At 38.7% G+C, this 21,806-nt stretch overlaps 1 protein-coding gene across 6 annotated transcripts in view; it reads right to left on the bottom strand.

Moving 5' to 3' along the window:
• ALS2 (alsin Rho guanine nucleotide exchange factor ALS2) overlaps positions 1-20,606 on the bottom strand; it is a 44,920-nt gene extending 24,314 nt beyond the window's left edge. The window contains exons 1-13 of one of the 6 annotated variants that reach the window (XM_074872878.1): positions 20,443-20,529; positions 16,888-16,946; positions 15,378-15,468; positions 12,830-12,984; positions 10,589-11,508; positions 7,951-8,311; positions 6,928-7,096; positions 6,372-6,468; positions 5,891-5,968; positions 4,785-4,961; positions 2,855-3,026; positions 2,305-2,485; positions 481-546 (exon numbers count right to left, since the gene is read on the bottom strand). In XM_074872878.1, coding sequence (XP_074728979.1) covers positions 481-546; positions 2,305-2,485; positions 2,855-3,026; positions 4,785-4,961; positions 5,891-5,968; positions 6,372-6,468; positions 6,928-7,096; positions 7,951-8,311; positions 10,589-11,508; positions 12,830-12,984; positions 15,378-15,397 — 2,396 coding nt within the window. In that variant the 5' untranslated portion in view covers positions 15,398-15,468; positions 16,888-16,946; positions 20,443-20,529. The other 5 variants (XM_074872880.1, XM_074872876.1, XM_074872881.1 and 2 more) reach the window with 5 other exon arrangements.
• Positions 20,607-21,806: the final 1,200 nt, after the last annotated feature.

Raw genomic sequence — 21,806 nt, forward strand, 5'->3', positions numbered from 1 at the left:
ATTTTAAAGGGCTTCCATAAACTTAAAGGACTCCAATGAAAGTGAATTCACATTATCTACTCTTACTAATTCTTAAAGTTTGCTGTTCTATATTTTCTTGACAGCAATATTTGAAAGAATAAAATATTAACAATGAATAGATGATGAAAATTTAACCTCAAGACTAAGCTTTCAGAGAAATCATTACCTGAAATCTATTTATGTTTCTTTCAAGGAATTTACAATAATTTATGCCTTTTTCCTTCTTTCCCCACCTTCAAGATAAAGTAACTGAATTCATTCAGCAGTATTTAACCTAGATTTTTATCACAGTTGAGAGGAAGTATCTTTTTCTTCATTTGATGGAAAAGGAATTAGCGTACTCAAAAAAACTAAGATCAACTCTCTGGATGCTCATTACTACACACATACATAATTCTTTAAACTACTGTTCTTTGCTAGTTGATCAGGAACTCCAGAAAACAGTAAAGATTTGCTTACATTGCTGGCTTTGCAAGGAGCATAAATCCTCCCATTACGAGGAAGTTTGTTACTGAAGTACAATACCTAAAATAAGGAAGAAAAAGAGCTTCAGTTACAAAACAAGAACATCCCTGGAAATAGCAACTGTTGTAATTTCCAACAGTTACCAATGAGATCTGTAATATGTTTTACTATACAAGTAATCTAATTACTTGAAAATATTAAACAGTGAAACACTCAATCTTACCGGAACACTTAGTATTCACTTTCCACATGGAGAATAGAACATGCATTACTATTCCACATTTCTGCTGCCATTAACACAATGCAGAGGGCTTACTTTGCAAATGAACTTTTTTTGTTTCTCTCAAATTTGGGCATGTATAGAATAGGCCATCTGTTTCAACAGTATAATACTGCTACCTTCTAATTATATTCAAGATGGAAATTTCAAGATGGGAATTATCTTTTCCTGCTATTCAGCGTTCTACCTTTCACTTCTCCCCTACCAAAAAAGAAAAGAATTTTAAAAACCACCTTTCTGTGAGGGAAGAGACCTCAGCTTAGCTCAATTAACAGATAATATGTTGCCTGGCAGATCCTTGGAAGATGCTCAAAGCACTGTGCTGAGGAGCATGCACAGGTTCTGATGCCATACACAGAAAAATGTGTAAAGCATTAGAAAGCAAAGGGGGAGAGCAGAAGACAGGCAATTAACAACAAGAACAGAAATTAGGCATTTCAGTCTTTGACAGGGAGGAAGAAAAAATTAAGAAACCCTTGTAATTTTAGTAATGAGGACCAATTCTGGAAATCCAGGTTACAAGAAAAACTGAAGTCAAAGACTAATAAAGGGAAAAAAATATATATTTATAATTATAAACAACGAATTTGATAAACAGAGAAGAAATCTTCTTTTAGGGTGATATGGTGCAAGTTTATCACTGACCCAGTAAAAGTAGTAACTGTACTTTTTTCCTAACATAAACACAACAACTAGCTGCACATTCAAAATGCTACTGCATAACAACTGAAGTTAGTGATCTTGAAATTTTGTTCCCGTAAGAGAGATGTCTGGTAACCAAGACTACATTCAGAGAGGACATTTTTAGACTCTCCCCCCCTCTATCAAGCCAGTATTTTTCACAAAGGCCTGTAGGTATTAAGTATGATGAGACTTCTGCTACATTTGGATGAAGTTATCCAGCAATTACAAAAGTTATTGAGAAAGACAGCAAACAGCGTGACTGCATAGGCTTCCTCTCCCAAAAGCATTCAGCTAATAAACATCATAACCAGGATAATTCAGACTTAATTCTGAGCACTAAAGCAGCTCTGTCTTTTGGGTTACAAGTGCAGTGCTAGCTATTTCGCAGATATCAGGACAAAAGAATTGTCCTTCCGGGAGACAATTTTTTCGCTAATGACTACTGAAAAGGCATTTTGTAACCACAATAAACCCCCAAAGGTAGCTTTACTTAGTAGCCTAACCATGGTAACTATTACATTATATTACAAGTTTCTTACTATTAAGTAACAAACATGTCACTTTTACAGGTATATACACAGCAACCAAAGAAGAGTTTGTATGGAGAGTTTTACATTAGGAAAACTGAAGCTGTCCAGTGTGCTTCACTGGCAAAGACTTTGAAATACATAGCTCATTACAAAATGAATTAGTTTGTGTAAAACTCTCCATACATTTTAAATTGCAAGAATACAATTTGCACAAGTTACTTATGTAGTTTTCCTTAATGATCTACTTTCCCCTAACTCAGGGCTCATTGTGGTCAGTAGATTAAGCCTGCAGAGACTCAAGATGAGAGGGAATTGGATACTTGCTCAGTGTAACTATCCAAAAAGAGACTGGAATGCTTCAGGATGGCCAAGCTCCTGGCTTCTTTTACTCCATGAAGAAAGCTACTTAAAGAAGCTCCATGTTGACCAATGAGATAGCATAGCTTGCTGAACCTGCTCGCCATTTCCTGCAACAACTGGATTGTATTTGCATTGCCCAAGTTATCTGTAACAGACCAGAAAGCAATTTAGCTTACCTTACAAAAGAGCAGCACCCATTAATAAAGAGAATTACCACAAGGTGCTGCTTAGAAGTTTTATCAGCAATTTCACCTCATGGCTACGTTATCCAGAATCGGGAATTCAACAATATTAAACTAAATACTAATTAAGTTATTTCAGGTGAAACAGTCAGGAAAGCACAAATACTAGTAACATAATGCAGATGTATTTCACCAGTACATCCAAACAGGGAGGGGAAGAGTAAGACCTTAGCTTTATCTTAAAAATATATAATTACTTTTCAATTTTGCATAAAGAAATTTGTTGTGGAACATAGGGGAAATAAAATCAAAGAAAATATTAAAGTTCTTACCTAAACCTAAAAGAGGTCTAAGAACCTGAGATTTGATCTCACTCAGTTTGAAATAAAACCTTCTCTCAGTAGAAGCCAACTCATGCAAACTGGCAATATATCCCATTACGTTTTTGTCTACTAAGACCAAACAGTTGTCACCACCAGCTATCACATTGCTTATGTACCCTATCTGAAAGATGAAAAAGAGAAAAGAAAAGAGAGCAGCTTTAATATTTTTCTTTTTACACTCCAATTTAAAACAGGGCAATGCAGAATAAAGCATATCTTAAGGAGCACTAAGTTATAATAAGCATTAATTACCTACAGTGACAAACAATCCATTCAATACTGGCTTAATACATTAATGATAAAAGTAGAAGAAACATAGAAACATTTATAGTCAATGCTGTTTATTTTCCTGGTATTGACAAAGCCTCAAAGACAACAAAATAGACCATCTTTTATGGTGACTCATACATCCATGGCATGTTTAAGAGACAGTGACCTTAAGTTCAGTCACTTTTAGAACTGCAATATACTTCATGCTGTATCAACGATGTTGATATTAAAATAGTATAATTACATCCACTGTTTATCCTATTAATTAGGAAGTGAGAATAACGAGGCTTTAATATTATGACTGTGCTCTGAACTAGTCCTTTCTGTCCCTGAAATATCAACTTATTGATAAGACTAATATTACAATATCAATAAACTAGACTAATACTAATAACTACACTAACACCACAAGTGGCATTAGTGTATGTATTAGTAGGTATTTGCTTTCCACAGTAGTTGGAAGCAAAATTCTTCTCAAAGGTCAGCACAAGTGCCACCGACACACTGCAGCTCCTCACTAGTTCTGGTTCACATGCAATACCATATAGTAATTCAGTGTTTGAGCTCTACTTTTATTTCCTTTGTTGTTAAATAGAGGATTCCTTAGACACACTGAGCTAGAGTTGTTCAACAAGCAACCCAGGGGCCAAGTCTGATATGCACAAGCCTACAAGTCACCCTACAAGAGAAGAGAAGGGAATGGCTAGCAACAATCTTACAGAAGGAACACACATGTGTGTGTCTGCACACACATACATGCGTGTACATGCACACACACACACATGCATGGACCCAGTGTCTAAAATCCCTGTCCCTTCTCAGAGCCCCTCTCCAACTGTGATTCTACTCAGTCAAGTGAAGTAGCACCGAGACCCAGAAGAGCTGAGAGAAAGAGCTGCTTTCTACCCTCGCCACCTTCTTTTTCTTACCTTAAACTCAGGTTGGTCTGAAATCATACCAACAACTTGGAAAAGGACATGCAGTCAGAGTACACCCTCCTCTACCTCATGTCAACTTCAAGGCAGACATGAGATTCAGCTTGATGAGGAAAATTGCATAGGGGCACTTCCTTTCTCCCATAAACATGTAAATGCACTTTTTGGTGCCTTTGCTCAGTTCCCCCTTTACACCCATGAGAAAGGGAGGGGAAGGGAAGGAGATGGTGCAGAACTCAGGGGGACCTTCTGCCCTCTTGCAAAGATGATGTATAAGAAGCAGAAAGGAATAGAGCAGGCAGTGCCCTCAATTGCTTGAGAAACAACTGGAAAGTGAAGAGCAATAGCAGCAAAGAATAAACCCATGAAGACTGCAGTGAAAGCAGAGCACAATGTAAGGGTGCACTGCTGCAGCATGCACACATAGAAGGAAATGGATTAGACATGCTGGAAACACATCCTTGTCCTTCAAACAGAAGGAAAGGCCAAGAAACAGGCGGGGAAAAGAACAATACTTATCAGGCCTCCTCTCTGCCCTCCATAAGCTGTGCTCCTGATTTGACTGCTAGGAATCAGATACTTGACATCCTTAAAGCTAACTGAACAACCAGCACTGTGCTATTTCCAAAAAGCATCAGTATGATTTACCCTAACTTAAAGGAAATACCACTCACCTTACTACAGGATAGTAATAAAACTGGAGTCTTAGTACAGCTATTTTCACACAAATTATTTTCTGTTGTTATCTCCTGGCCACTATAATATAATCCAGGCTGGAAGTCTTCCTCATCTGCTAAGAAGAGGGAATAATCTAGTCCCGCTGCTGTACTCCAAACACCATCACCACACACCTGAAATTCACAAGGAAAAGACATTAGAAATCATCACCTGAAACTAGAAGGAGAGTACTTCACTCTTCTAGCTATACATTTGCCAAAAAAGTACTGGAATAACGGGTTATTTTTCAACTTCAGCATCTCATATCAAATACATTTCTTGCATTAATACTGAAAATTATCCTTCTTTTCAGTCTCCTTTCTAATGGCTGACTTTTTGCCTTTAAATTATAAATCAGTTTTATTTTCAAATGGGCATCAGGTAAGCTTGATTAAAGTTGGGACCCTATTCTCTCCTCTACATTTAACTGGTTAATCTATAAATTTGGGAGACAGTTAACATGCTGTACATTAATTTGCAGAAAACCTAAGCAGGAAGTGTCTGCAGCTAGTTTTCCACCAAGATAAGCACCAGGAAACATACGAAAGGGTCTGGTCTAACCCAATCATCATTATTTGGCTATTCACTTGATGTAATTAAAAGTTCAAAACAAACAGAAAACCCACTGCCAAGACAGCTCTGAAAGTACAGAAGTAAACAACAAATATGGTCATGGTCTAGCAAAGCTAAAAACACTAGAAGCAGTTGTTTAGAATAAAAACAGCGTTCCAAAGTATTTAAGTTTCAGCACTGCAACATCGATATCAGAGAAACCAAATACAAGATAGAAGTGAAATTTGATAAGAAGATAGAACCAATCACATTTCTCAGTTTTAGAACTTCAAAGTGGTCAAAAACCAGTGAAAGTCTTTGTAAGAACTTCTTGGGCAGACTTTCACAAGTTCATCCATGGATCATATTCACAATATAAGCAAAAGAAATCAAGGGCTCTATTACTATATAGCACACAGACCCATAAACAAGGTCAGTTTTTAGACACTACTTGGCACTCACTTGTATAAGAAGAGACCCTAAACAAAGAAAAATAAAGAAAACGAAGTACCTTTGCAAGACGAGGGACTGTTGTTGGGGAGTTCAAGTGACCAAGCTGGCCAGAGATATTACTGCCCCATGTATACACCTGTAAGAAACATAGCTAAACATCAGAACGTAAGTTATATACATGGGAAACATACTGAACTGTAGTGGTACAACACGTAAAGTGTGCAAACACACACAATTCAAGGGTGTAAGATTCATGAACCAAGAAGCACTTCCCTAATTTCCACTGCCTTCATATGCTCAAATTGTCTTCTCAGATTCAGAAACAGAATGTACCAAATCAAGTCATGGTAATCTTCAAACATGATGTTGATGGTATATGTAGAACTTCGACAGAAATAAAATTAAGATTTCCACACTGCTTCCAAGTTGCCCCCCAAACAGGAACAAAAGTTTAGAAGTAAAAGAAACAACAACCTAGAAAACACCAAACATGACAATTACATGATAGATAAACAATAAACTTTAACAATCACTTGTACCTGGGACTTGGCAGTGAGTGCTAAGGAATGATGGCCACCAGCAGAGAGGTGAATCACTTCTTTACCATCTAGGCTTTTCACACATAGTGGCTGAAGCCTGTCAATCCCCAGAACCCATAAAGGGGTGGGGTGAGGCAGGGAAGAAGAAGAAAATGTTATCAGAGGTATTCTTAACACAAAAATAAATTCCAAGGGTTTTTTTTCCCCAAAACAAATTAGAGAAAACAAACATACATGGGAGTCTTTTGGCAATAAATCAGCTTAGTCAAAAAGGTCATGAAGGACAAAAGTTGATGATAAACCTCACCCAAATTTGGACAAAGTCAAAATATCACCAAAACTCCTAGTGATTACAAAGGGAGAAGTCATAGGTGATTGACGTTCAGTAACAATACAGCATAACACACGTTACTTGGAGGAACTTAGATCACACCACTTGAAAGAACAAGATGACAAAGCAAGGCAGCTGACCAAATCTGAGAATTTGATAAAGTTGAACACAAAATTTGCTAGTGACCTACTGAATAAAAAAAAAATTTCATCAAAGAAGTCTCACCTTGGCAGAACATCGCCATGCCCTAGCTGTCCTTCCTTGCCCTTTCCCCAGCTCCATACCTCCGTTCTTAGAGAGGGTAAAAGAGCATCAGCCTCACCACTGTAGGTTGGAGTCAGAGCTACAGTCCTCATTTTTGCCCGCCCTACCTTCCGTAAGAGCCTAGGAGAAACTGAAAACAGATGAAGAGATAGAAAAAATGCTCATCATTTTCAGTAAATATATCACTCAGACTGTGTGTTACACAGTCACAGTACCATTTGAGATAACTGATCAAGACTTCTTAAAGAGGTCTTAATTAAGATTGCAAGCAAACGCTGACACATAAGAAGATGGGTTACTGATACACAGAAGTAGATTGATCCCAATTAATTTCTACCAGCTATTAAAGGATAACAGGCATATGAAAACTATGCAGTTATAATGACACAAATGAACCAAAAACCCCTATACATTTAAAAAAGTATGCTTTAAAAGAAAATATATCCTCATAGTGAACAAAACATTTCAATACTTCCTAAAATCTCCCCTCAGATCCAAGATCAATATAGAACTAAATCATGTACCCATTTAGAGCAATTAATAATGCTAAAATGTATGAGGGGAAAAAGGTCATTAACTTTGAAGTTTGGCAGTAGGAACTGGAGTATTTCTAGGTCCCTGGCTCAAAACCAGCTCAGTGCAGCAGAGATTACAAACCACACAGATTTTTATCTGCTATGCAACTTATGTGAAAGGCAGTTTGCTGTCATTTTGCAATATGATGCCCAGACTACCACAATGTGCCTGCTTTACCTTACTTCACCAATAAAAAACATTCCTAAACCACTGTGCTTTTGGTTTTCTTACTATGCAGTATCTGCTAGTCTTCACACTCTCCACTGCTTTTAAGTCCTAAGATATAGTTTATAATTCATAAAGACCTTTAGTAGTTGATTAATTTGTGTTCAACAAACACATTTTATTTTCAGTTATAAACCTCCACATTACTGTAACTTTTCCAGCTGTTTTTTTCCAACATGTTACCTTGTGACAACAAGCCAGGTAGCGAAAGTCTTCGACTCCCTCCTTCAGATTCTTCCTCTCTAATATCTACTAAGCTGGAACTCTTCTTCCCCTGCATGGATTCCAGTCTGACCTGCTCTTCTCGACTGTCTTTCAGAGCTTCAGGCCCTGGGGAACCGCTGCCAGATTGAGATCCTGGTTCACTTGAAGGTGTGCCATAGAAGTTCATTACTTTCTTCAGAGACAATGCTCCAGCTTCATATGTAGCAGCTACTCTCACACCAACTGCTGATGCACAAGAAGCCACTAAGCTGTTCAAGGCAGATGTGCTGGTACCTGGAGGGCCAGGGATACAAGCACCGAGTTGTTCTTCTTGAGAAGGCTAAAACCAATAAAAAATTGAAGACTATCATACCAGACAGCACGTAACAGTAGGATGACGATATACACATTCACTATTCCAACTATGTGCTATACTGAACAAGACATTATGAGGAAGATTTTTATACCTAGGTGTACATCTATTCCTCAGAATTATATTTTTTAAGGTAGGACCAAGCACTATTTTGGCATGGACTGGGTTTTGTCCGTTACACTCGTTTTGTAGCTCATCCATAAAAGCCTGCGGGTCTTTTTTTTTTAATAAAAAAAAGGATCTTTGCAAACAAATATAAGAGGGATTTAATTTTAGGCTTACTACTACCTTCTTTGCCACCAATTAAAGTGCATCAGTGAGCATGCTCTATTTACAGAGAGATAAGTTCTCTCTCTGATATGTTAAAACAGTGATTCATGGATTCATTTTGCAAGGTCTATCTTAAGACCAGTCTGGGCTACGTGTCCCCTTAGGCTACTGTTGTATCCATATAAAGCTTAGTTAATAATCATCAAGTCACACTAGGGACAAACTGACTGAAGGCAATTATTAGTACCAGCACATGATTACTATAATAGCAATGAATCTACCCACCAAATAAGAAATAATGCACAAGATGATATTTGCCAAATAATTTGAATGTTAAAATAAAGACAGCAAAATTCTATTTTCTCACCTAATACATAATGGGAAATAATATTATTATAAATATTATAGCTTGTTTTATTCTGCCAGAAGGAAAACAACCTTTGACTTCTTTTTAATGAAAAGTTAGGCTAAAGGATTGGGATTGGTCCTATTTACTTGTACTTTGCTCCTATTTACAAAAGGCATGCCTAGCAATACAGAAAAGCAAACTCGACTTGTGTAGGAAAGCAAAGAGAAACAAAGGATTTTACTAATGCTGAAACATTACATTAGTCCTCATGTCTGCTCTTCACATGTATGCTTTATTGTGTTAAGATTCAGTGAATCAATTCCAGGCTTGTTTATTCCTGGAACTGTCAGAGGGAAACAGTACTCTGGAAATATTCCAGGAACAAGGAGTTGAGAAAAGGAGCATGAAACTACGTGTTTCAGTAATTTCCTAACAGCAGGAGTTCTTGTAGGAATCTGAGGGGCCCACAACTGGCAGAATGCATTTGTATTAGTAAAAAAGCAAAAGGATGGACAACTGTGTTCACACAATGTTTATTTCTCTGAAATAAGTTTCCCTCAGAATAGGAAAACACAACTTGCTGAATCACCAAGTTACTGGGCAGTTGGACTTGGTTTTAGTACTTTTTTTTTTTAGTCAGAGGTGATAACAAAAATCAACTATTAAGCACTGTGAAATTTATCTCCCAGAACCACTATGAAAAATTTCTTACTGTAACTATAAAAACATTAAGATATTGATGTCTACACAACACTTGAAATGACAAAAGAAATTTTCAGAATTCTGCTATGAATTTTGTGTATTGGGGCCACAGAGTGACAGTTTTCCTTACAGATGTTAGCTGTACCATAAACCATCCAGCAGGACAGTACTTACATAGGGAATGCCAGAGTGCACTGCAAGATTTTTGGATTAGTTTTCTAATAGCTTTTGGGTTGTATCTTCTTCCCCCCACTCCAAGACTTTTTTCAAAAGAGTGGAAAACATAGTATTTTGGCAGGTGATGGGAACAGCTCTTGAACCTTCATATCAAGCATTTTCTGATGCTTACTAAGAAATTACTTTACTGTTCTGCTATAGCATCAAAACAGTTTTGTTGAACTATTTCCCACATCACATGGAGTAGTACTTATGTATCTCCCATCCCTGTTTATAAGTTTATGCCACCCCTACATGATAAACATTAGAAGCCTTTTGGCCAACACTTTAACATTAACTTTACGGTCTTTACTTGCAATCTAGAATCTTTAACCGATTGAGAAATTAGACAGATTTGTGAGGCATCTGTTCCACGCTTACTGTCCCACACAAATGGGAAACCCACGCATTATAAAACAGCTAAAGGGGAAATTGGCTTATGTGGTCTGGTACTGTGGACCATGAAGAGGAGAGACTACAGCACTGTCAAGGCTGCTCACATTAAAGGCTTACAACTGAAGGATGGAGGACAAAAAAAAAATCTTCCACTTAAAAGTTGAGAACCATCACAGAGAAGAAACATTTTGAAGCTATGGGAACACCACAGCTATATTAAACTAACAGAATTTGTCATTTGTGAAAGAGTAACATTGTCACATATAAAAGTGGAATTGTAGCAAATTAAGAGCTAGTTACTAGGTACCAACCTGCTCAGATTCCCTGCAGATGTTTTTCTCCACGTTCTCATGAAATGACTGATCTGATAAACTGATTAAGTACTCTTTCACTTCTTTTTTGTCTGGGAACAGAATATTTCCAGGACTAGAAATTCCACTGTCTTCCTGCCCATCGCTGCTGGCAAGCACACTTGCTCCATCAGATTCTAAAGCAACAAGCATACGTTCTTCCACAAGCGGTTTCTGACAATCTTCACTGTGGCTACCTGTTACACTTTTTCCTTCTAGGGTCTCCAATGAGGGACCGAAGACATGGTTCTCTGGTTGGTTATCGGACAGTGCTACACCCAGTGGGCAACAGTGACTATCTGAAATGATTACATGATCTTCCTTGTCCGTCATGGTAATGAGGAGTTGACTGCAATGATTGCACCTCTCTGGGATAGGCTTCATTTCCTGCACAGGGAGACATTGTACCAGAGCCAGGCTGTGGTAGGCTCCACAAGCAATCTGGAGCACAACACGTCCTGCCAGGTGCTCTACCTTCTGTGGCTTTGTCACTGGGAAAGTTGTTGTTATGAGACCGAGCTGGCAGCCACTCCCCCAAGCCCATATCTCTCTGCTTAGTGATAGTGCCAATGTGTGTTCCTCTCCACATGCTAGCTGCAAAATCCTTACTGATAACAGAGGACTGGTTTCAGAATCAGAAATACTGATGGGTTGTGGCTCTGGCACACACAGCTGATTGGCAACTGCACACTGGCCAGCAGAATTGTTCCCCCACATGTACACCACACCACTTTCTGTCACAGCTCCATTATGGAAGCTGCCCGCTGCCACTGTAATAACATGATGCCCAAGCAAAGTATTTTCTAAGATAGGACTATTAGCACATGACTCCTCCGGTCCTGATCTCCAGGGCAGTCTTCCAAAACTGTAGACCTCTCCACCTGGGAGAAAAAAAAACAACACAGCATGAGTCTAATGAAGTTAGAACAATACAAACATTTGAAGAGAGATTCAGATAAACAGATATCAAATTTTAGCTTATTCCAGGCTCAGCAAAACTATGGCTATTGATATTTGAAGACTGCTGGTTGCTCTCTGCTCTTGCTGCTGTTAAGTTCTGTACCTCATGTTAATGTTACCCTGTGCATGCATGTACTGTTCAACTGAGTATCGCTTTTCTGCTAAAAACTCTACTCAAGTGTATTTACTGGTCCTTTCTATTTTAAGAACACACAACATATTAAGGACATACAACAAAGAACAGAGCTCATCTTTCCATAGGGAGATCTAGCACCACTAAACTGTACCGTTTGCCACCCTACAGTAAAATAAGATTGCCCTATCAGGTGGCAAGGGGGGGTGTGGTGGATAAATGTATCTTGCCACTGGTTTGATGCTGTACCGCAGCCTCTCCAAAACTCCATTACCTTTACCTGAAAAGACTGCAGCAATGCCAGTTCAAGTTACTTTGCTAATTCTAAAGAAAAGAAGAAATCTATTTTTAAAATGAACAGATGTTTTCAGTGATAGAAAAATGGTAAATCACGTCCACGAACAACATCCTTCATAAGGCAAGAACACACCCGCAAAAAGTCCTTTTAATTATGAAAGAAACATGTTCTAAAAAATCCACTGGAGCTCCAGAACAACTCCCTCAGAGGAGAGGTGCTCATAGCAGGCTCCCCAATAACCTGGAATCTTTCCTTCAAAAACATCAGAGAAAAATCAAAGAAGCAACTTCCAGTTTAGTCTTACAACTGTATACTCTCTGATCAGTACAAGCTATGCAAACACATAAAGGGCCTGGCTTTTAGAAACACTTTGATTCACAATGCCAAACTGCTCACAAACCAAGACTCACTCTAATGCATCTACTAGCTACACACTTTTCCAGAAATACACAGAAACCAAAGCTCTTACACATCAAGAGAGCCTCTTGCTGTAATGTCTTTTTTGAATGAAAGACATCACAAGAAATGTCATGTTGAGTTAACATGGCTCAGATTACATTACCACCTTTAAACAGGAAATCCAGAGCCATTGTTAAAAGAAAAAAAAAAAGTATGAAAGAAGACTATGCATATAATTTCTATTCCAACACAGTTTTAAGTAACTTACAACAAGACCGAAATACTGGCAATGTTTAGGCATTTAACAGTTGTGTACAATACAGACAGAATGAAAAAAATCTAAAAGAAGAAAACTTGACAATAAGTGAAGTTTGTTATCACCACAAATCATTGCAACTAAGATGTTTATTACCTTCTGTTAGAAGTAGCCCATGATGTATTCCAAGGGCTGCCTGCAACACAGTCTTTCCACTCAGGCCTGGAAGCCTTTCTGGAGTTACAGAGCAGGAACCAGCCTTCCAAACATAGACCAGGCCTCTCTCTTTGGCTCCTTCTGCCTCTTCTGAGCTACAAAAAGATTAGAGGAAATACAGAATCAACTTGAAGTTTTCTGTGGTTCAGAAATGCATAGTTTACTTTTCACATACGTAGGAAAGGCTTAGTAATTCAGCCATTAGTTTTCATTTCAGCAAGTCAGCATATTTAATTTACAATTTGGTAATCTTAATTTAAATGTTATTTAAATGAAAAACAAGAATCTTCTACTTGAAATCATTAGCTTTCTTTTCTATTTGTACCTGAAAAGCAGCTGATCTTGTCACTAGTAAACTTAAAGATACATTTATTCACAACTGACATAGTCTTTATATTATATATTGTATTTGTTGCTTACAGCAAAGAGATCATTGAATCAGTTCTACCCACAGGTAAACAACTCTGTTCCTACCTGAACAGTGACATTTATAATGTTAACTCTTTCTATGTTAGAAAGCAGAAGGAACATTTCTGGTTTATTAGGTTTTATTGATATTTTGTATTATTCAGCTTTTAGAAATCAAAATGCAGTAAAAAACCTGGTCATAAGGCTGTTTTAGCAGTTACAAAGAACATCAAGTGTGCTGGAAATACATATAAACGTCTCAAATAACATTCACTGTAAAAGTAAGTAATTAAGCAAAGGATGTATTGTGTGCGGATTTTACTGTGAACTGATTGCTCCCATTCAGTGTATTCAAAACATAAGAGCTCATCCTTTATATACTTCCATTTCTACTGTTAGAGAGAAAAATGAGGTTTTGGTTGGGTGTTTTTTTTTCCTCTTAATTCTTAATGAGTTTCTCAGATTCAAATGAGCCAGTCATTCAAACCAACTGAACCAAGAAAAAAAAAAAGATCCTGAAACACAATGGAAGTATCTGGGCTTGCAGGAGTGACTGGAACTATCCAAAGCTGGTTTAACACTTCAACACATGCTGGCTTGAAAGCTCAGTCAGCAACTTCTTCCATTCAGCAGAAAGAAATTCTTCAGAACTTTGACAACAAGCACACAGTTTTAAAGGTTTGTGGAATCACTTGATTTAAACAAACACAAAAAGTAATTTTAAACATCAATATAGACTGACAGCATTTCAAGTTAAATTAAGAGTTTTCTTTAAATGTATTTAAAACTATATATAGGATAGACTGTTCTCCACCCTGCAGGACAAAGTAGGTTTAGCTCTTTATTTGCCACGTCAACTCATTTACTCCCCACATAAATCAGTTCTTGCAGCTTTGCATGAACTTGTGAAGTTAAATATATAAGGCAGCAAGAAACGCTTCAACAGAATGGCAATCTCTAGAAGAGAGGGCACAAAAAAATCAAATGTATTCCAAAACTGAAGCAAACCCAGAAAAAGCTACTCTGATAGGCCACGTTGCGGACAGCTTATGCAAGTAGCACATTCAAAAACCGTAAGGCCCTATTCGTGCTTACTACTAATTTTTTTAAACTAAAAATTTTGCTAACTGTGGTGCATAGGATGAACAATACCTTTGCACAATCTGCCTCTGAAACATTCAAGATGAGAACAAATAAGAGATGGAATTATCTCTCTTAGCTCCTGTGCCCATCTCCAATCTCTCTTCTTTTTCCACATAACAGAAAAAAGAAAAAATAATAAAGAAAATGTGATGGTCAAGAACTCTTAAAATTCAGGTAAGGAATTTAATCCAAGCAACACATATAGTATTAAAATGCAGAGTACATCCTGCATTTTAAATTCACAGGACTTGTGTTTAGAATAGAAGTAAATTAAAAAGGAACCAATCGAGTAATATATAGGCCAGGAAAAAAGGTTAGAAAAATACATCATCATAGTTAGGTCATTTACCTAAAATCAAAATACAAATTTTACTCAAAGCACACCAAAGAACACAACATGATAATATAGAGTTTTCATCAACATACCCTGCATTAAATTCAGTCCAAAGCCTCATATTTGGGCTTTTATCCATTTAATAAGTCTTCAGAGAACAGTATAAGACAAATTTGGACATTCACATACAAGGATTTAATACAAGACACTAATTTTCCATCCCAAAACCATCTGACCTCTGTCAGCATCTTAGCAGAAGAAACAAGAGCAAAAGAATAGTCTACTGCAGGGCTATTGATCCAGACTCAAAATTCACAGGTGCAGGTAACAGTTATGATTTACTGGTCACCAGACACTGTTACTTGCAAGTTTCTAGCCTATGGCTATCCCTCCAAGTTACAACAATCAAATTAAAAAAGAAGTTGCTGTTGTAATAAATTGAGTGTTCCAGACATAACTGAAACTAAAGCCAAGTTACTCCTCTTCCTCCCTTTAGCAAAAGTTACATAAAGAGTACATTGACATCACTTAATTTTACAAGATGATCATAAACTGGCATATTTCAGGGAGCCTCTGTGACTGCACCTAGCTGCTCATTCTCACCTTCTTTCCTGTGAGTCCATCTGTCAGTGGCAGCACTCCATCACCACCAAATCACTCCTCTTTCAACAGGAACAATATAATGAGCCACAAACTGTAAAACATAAAAACAAGCTATTTAATTGCAAATAATTTTTAACCTAAAAAAACCCAAACCAAGAAGCAAAGCTTTAGATCCTGTGTTAAGTAAGTAAGGACTTCCACAACACTAGGATGGCTGAAGTATTTAGTTCACTCACACTGAGTTGGCAGACAAAGGCTAAACAGCCAGACTTGTCCTACCTACCCATCTCACAATAGGTCTATTGCAAGGACAGACTGAACAAAACCTAGTTTCAAAGGCAGAAATTAACATCAACCTTTCTCTATAATTCTCATTATACCACTCAAACATCAAATGCATCCATTTTCAGTCTAATGCAAGATAGAATTCTATGCTCAAGCTAAATTTATAAGGTAAACAGATTTGTATGAGCAGAAAATGGTTGAGATGAACTCATAACTGTATTCCTGAACCAAAGCACATATTACTATTAAAAAGTACAGTTCTATTAAAGCCTGTGCAGAAACACAGAAAGCCAATTAAGAGTTTACATTTCTTCATGCAAACTGGTAGCTGAGTACCTGCAAAGATGTAAGATCACAGGAGATGAGAAAAAAAGTGGCTGCTCTATTTACACTTTTATCCTTTCAGATTTTGAATTTTGCAAGTTCACCCTCACACCTTTCCATCTTCATGAAGATACCTTTGTATTACTTTTCTTGTAATAAAACAAAGCTACAGTTAATCTTTGCTTCTTACAATCTGTTTGTCTTTTTAATTGAAAGCATTGCAATTTTCCTTGATCTACTGCCTTACTAAATGGAGTATTAAAATTTTTAGTTACATTAATACATGTGTGTAATCATATTTATTCAAATAAAATAAGTTTCATACATAAATTCTTTACACCTTTTGTTTTATTATAGTTGTTGTCTGATACCCACTGTAACAAAACCAGAAAATAAATTACTTAACATAATGGTCTTTTAAGACAACACATCTCCAAAAACAGATCCAGAATGAGTAGTCTGAAGCTCTTACGTACAGAAAATAGAAATAAAATATGGCCAGTCTCTTGATTACAAGAGACAATATAGGCAAACCTGTAACTTGCATTCAGAAGTTTCAGTCCACACTTCAAAATAGTAATCATGAACTTGATAAATAATTGAAATAACTAACACAAATTGCAACACTTTCACTAGACTCCTCTAATGAAGTACCAAGCAGACCTTTATAGACAGAAACAGCAAGACATCATACCAAACATTTCCAGTTTTCCAAATACAGGACACTAAAAATAGTGATTTGGGCTTCAGGGTTGGCAGAGTTAAAGCCAAGTTACTCCTCTTCTTCCCTTTAGCAAAAGTTACATAAAGAGTATGCTGACATCACTTAATTTTACAGGATGATCATAAACTGGCATATTTCAGGGAGCCTCTGTGACTTCACCTAGCTGCTCATTCTCACCTTCTTTCCTGTGAGTCCATCTGTCAGTGGCAGCACTCCATCACCACCAAATCATTCCTCTTTCAAAAGGAACAATATAATGAGCCACAAAAATATTAAATCAAATATGATAGAATAGTATTGTGATAAGTCATATGCACCTTGCTCAAGAAAAAAAAAATCAGAGCATACTTTCTAGGAACAGAAAGCCACACTTGCCACCAGAAAGGTACTGCTTTCAAGACACTTCTGTCTCTCCTTCCTCAACAAAAAAAAAAAAAGAAAAAAAACCAAAAAACCCACCCACAACTGTAAAAGTTAACTTTTAAAATAGTAACAGAGGAAGTCTCACAAATATAAAGAAACTGGCATGCAATGCTTCAGAAACAGAGGTGTTGATGAAATATCAAAGGAAAATGGAAAAGCATCTTTGGACCTTCTAACTTTGTGATGTGTTCTTACTCAGAGTTAAGTACATTTGGGGTTTTCTCTAGCCTACTCAAAACCACCTAACCCTACAATTCATTTTTTTTAAAATGCTGGCACTTCTCCCCTGTGAAGAACTCTAGCTTCACATACAAATATCCAATGGATCAATGAATCAGATGAAGAGATGGGAGCTTTGATAGAGTCATCAAAGTATCAACAACTGTATCATTTACACCATATATACTTATTCAAGATCAGGGAAGTAAGGCTTAATACTCTTGGCTTCTATAATTTAGGGATTTTAATTTTTTTTTTTTTAGGGCTCAAAAAATTTTCATTTTCATGAGCTTCAACTACACAAAATTTCACTGTAATTCTCATGAAAACTTCTGATTGCAACAAAAAGTTAAAGCCAGGCATCTGATTAGCTGTATTTTAAGATGTCTCTTCAAGACTCAACTGAAAAATGATTTATGTAATTATTAAGAAATCTGCAATACTGGTGAACTAGAAATGCAACATATGATGGTGGCGATACATTTTATTTTCCTTACAAATGCTCACACTTAAGGTTGCATTATTAAGCATTTATGCATATTAGGGAAAATGATAGTCAAACTGTTTTCTTTCCACAAATGAGACATCTTTAAAACATTTTAAAATAATGTTGAAGTTCAGTGCAGGTTTTCATTCACTCCTAGGACAGCACGTTATCCCCATTTCACAGCTAACACAAAACACAAGTCATTTGGTCACAGCTACAAACTACGTAAAGTTTCTTCCTCCCAATAGGAATATGCAATTTTCTTTGCTGATTTTCATATTTATATATTATGTTGTAGCATTACATATACATTGTTTCTTTTCCACTAATACTACCTGAACTGTTATTAGGTTTAATGTTTATAGAAATGAACAGCCAAGCACAATACACCTTTCTCATGATATGGAAGATCAGTATAATACCTGCACCTGCACTGCTCTGCCCACACATTTACTGTCTGCATTTTAGCTGCAGCACTGCAAGAGGAAAAAAACAAAGCACCAAATAGTGCCAAATTATGAAATGGATTTGTGTTACAGACAGATGGTCACTAGCATGACACTGATGTCACTTTCCACTTACTGATTGGAAGGCTAATTGAAATTCTCCAGAAATCAAACACTACCACACCATAACAACTGCTATAGCAGGGAATGACATGGAGTAAACATTACTCATTATTGTGGGACTGCATCCTTCACTGGGCATTGACCAGTCTTTAATAAGCATCACAGGTATAAAAGTAATCTTACATTCAACGCTGAACAGGAACAACTGGCATGCCCCTGACTTTCAGAAATACTAGAACTCCCATCAGCCTCTCGTGCTTGTTTATCTGCTACAGTTAATAAATACTACAAATATTTCTACAACTTTCAGACATGTTCACTTATTTACAAACACATTTTTAATAAATTTGTTGCATCTTATTTAGCGGTAACTCACACTACCAAGATTGCAAGTTTGTTATACAAAATTATCTGCTCAGGTTCTGAAGGTTACCTCTAAGCTTCCTAATTTAAAAAGGTTGTCAACATTAGTCATATATGACTATACTGATATATGACTATGTATCAATAAATATATAATTTATTATTGCTAACTGTGGTTCACATATAATGTGTTATCAGTTTAAGAAGCCCTTATGTTCTGGTCAGCACTGATTAGGCACAACCACCCTTTTTAACAGTGTGTGATAAAGATCTACTCAGAGCAAAACAACCAACTTGCTACTAAAAGACAGCAGCAATCCCTTCAGAGGAGGGCTCAAAGCTTTTAATGCCAGTTCCAGTGAATGAGGGATGATAGCAAACAGGATATAACAGGAGTATAGGGGAAGCAAATAGGAAATAACAGGATAGGAGTCAGGGGGAAAAAAAAAAAACACAAAGAAAGGGCCTTGTATCAGGTAAAAACACAGCTGAAAACTATCTGCTATAACACACAATTAATAATTAAAAATTTACCTACCTCATAAGAGACTCAAAAATTTCTGAATTTCCCTTCCTCATCTTTTTCTTTTGAAATTACACCTTAATTTAGCATGTGTTCAGGTGCTTTCCCTTCTGAAAACAGTTAACTCCGCAAAAACTGAAAGGTGGTAAGTATAGCTAATTTTTATGAGTTGATGCACTATAACAGCAATGATCATCTACCAATCATCTACAACTTCTCTAGCTGCTCCCCAGTGTCTCACCAAAATATTTTTGTGCTGGAAGAGGATGTCTGTGAGAGTGACAACATGCTACGTCATCTGTACACAATACTGCAGCCACGCTAGGACTATCACTCAACAGACTCTCAAAGTTGAAACAGCATTCACTCCCAGGCAACCAAGTCATGCAGAGAGAGAGGACTTTGGAACGAAAACGGAAGGAGATAAAGGGCATACTATTTAAAGTTTAGGTGATCTCTTCCCATCAGAAGGGAGGGGTCCTTTAGGAACCTACAGAAGGAGATCTCTGCTCTACCAGCCTCCCAGAGAGCCAGAGGAGCTGGCTAGCCCGCATCTTCAGTCAGAGCTGTTCTTTGGCCTCTCCCCCAGCTCCTCAAGCCCAGGCCCCGGCTGAGTGGGGGCCTGTACCCTCCTCACCGACGCAGCACACCACCTCCTGTCCTAACGCCGAGGCGTGGGAGGCGCAGCGAGCGCGGCGGGCCGGCGCACGGCGCTTCGGCCAAGCAGGCTCCCGTGACACCGCTGCGCTCCCCGTTTCCCTTCAGGCGAGGGCAGCCATTTCCCTCGCCGCTCCTCACAACCCCCCTAAACTTTCCCCACCTGTTGCCCTGCGGCCAGAGCAGCACCTGCCCTGCCAGAGCGGCTCCCGGGGAGAGGCCTGGGGGGCGGTGGGGTGGGCGATGCCCCCAGCGGGAGCACAGCGGCGGGGCAGCCAGCGGCGGGAGGCGGCTGGCGGGGCGCGGGAGCGCGCGGGTGAGTAGCGGCAGGGCGGAGCCGCGGGGGCACGGCGGGGGGACGTCCCCCCGCGCGCACACCCGCACCGGCCGGCGCCCCACGTGACTCGGGCTCCACTCCTCCCCGCGGCAGGGCGCGCGCTGCCCCCGCACCCCCTCCCTCCCGCCCGCCCTCGCGCCAACAGCCGCCTCACCCGGCGCCGCGCTCGCTCCGACCGCCGGCCTCGCCGCCGGCTCCCGGGGCGCAGATCAGCTGATTCACGCGGGGGCGCGGGGCGGCGCCTCCGCCGCGCAGGGGGTGGAGCCCAGCGTCCACCTGCGCGCGCGCAGGGGCCTTGGGTAAAGAGGCCGCAGCGCGGAGTGGGGCGGGGCGGGGCCCTACGCCCGGCGCCCGCGCCGACGGGTCCCTGTCCGGGACAAACCAGGCAGGGACCCGCCGGAAGGGAGCGCCCGGCCCGGTCCGGTCCGGTCTCCTCGCGTCTGTCTCCAGCATTAACCGAAAACACGCTCAGCTGGTGTTGCTGTTCCCGGCGCGTTTAGACCCGTAAAGAGGCGGGTGGTGAAGTTGGTTCTGCAGTGCCACCATGACGGTGTTAGCGCCAAGAGTGTGGGAAAGACACTGGAACCTGTGTCTTAAAATGTTAGAGGCATAAATAAAGAACAAAGCTATAACCTACATACCAAACCTGATCAATAACTAGCAATCATACCCGGCCGTCCCGTGCTGCTCCATAAACCCCCTGAGCTTAGCTACTGGTTTAATGGGAGCAGGCCTGCACCACAGTTTGCTGGGATGCTGATCTAGCGTCTTCCTACAGGACAAGCTGCCTCCAAATAGTTACTTATATGTACATGCAGATGTACGTGCAGGTGTATGTGTATGTGTGCATGTACAAATTGTGCACACGCATTTTATGTATGTGTTTATACATAAATTTTACAGAATGTTTATATAGATACACTTAGATATGTATATACATACTATATATATGTTTCTACTTGAACAAGTTTTGTTAAATGTACTTTTTATGTTATGCCAGCACTTAGTAGACTATTTCTTACCTTGCCTGAAGCTTTCCTTTAAAATCCATGGTTCTGAAGACAGGTATAGGCTCTCCTTTATAAACTCTTACGTTTTCTAAGGATAACTATTAAACATTTCTATTAGACTGTTTCCTCTGCTAACTGAAATGAATATTCCGTTTTGGGGTTTTTCTCAATAACCAGAACCACCAGCTATTACCGTGCTTTCTTCATTTACCAGCTCTTGCTAACTGGCAAAAGTTGTAACAGTTTGTAACAGAGTCATTCCCCTCTACACCCTGACACAAAATGGACCTAAGATTAAAATGAATAATCTTCATCTGAATTAATATAATTAATTTTTATATTGTCCACTTTTTGTGCATTTATCTTTCCATTCCTTTAAAATGCAAGTATTATGTATGCTTAAGTGTATTTTAAAAGTCCCTTTGTATAAATATGGTCATAACGATAAAAAATAGAACAAGAAACTTTGTACAGATGTGCAAACGATGCTTGCATAACCAGTTTATTA

Source organism: Strix uralensis, chromosome 6 (assembly GCF_047716275.1).
Source record: "Strix uralensis isolate ZFMK-TIS-50842 chromosome 6, bStrUra1, whole genome shotgun sequence".
In the NCBI taxonomy this organism is placed as follows: Eukaryota; Metazoa; Chordata; class Aves; order Strigiformes; family Strigidae; genus Strix; species Strix uralensis.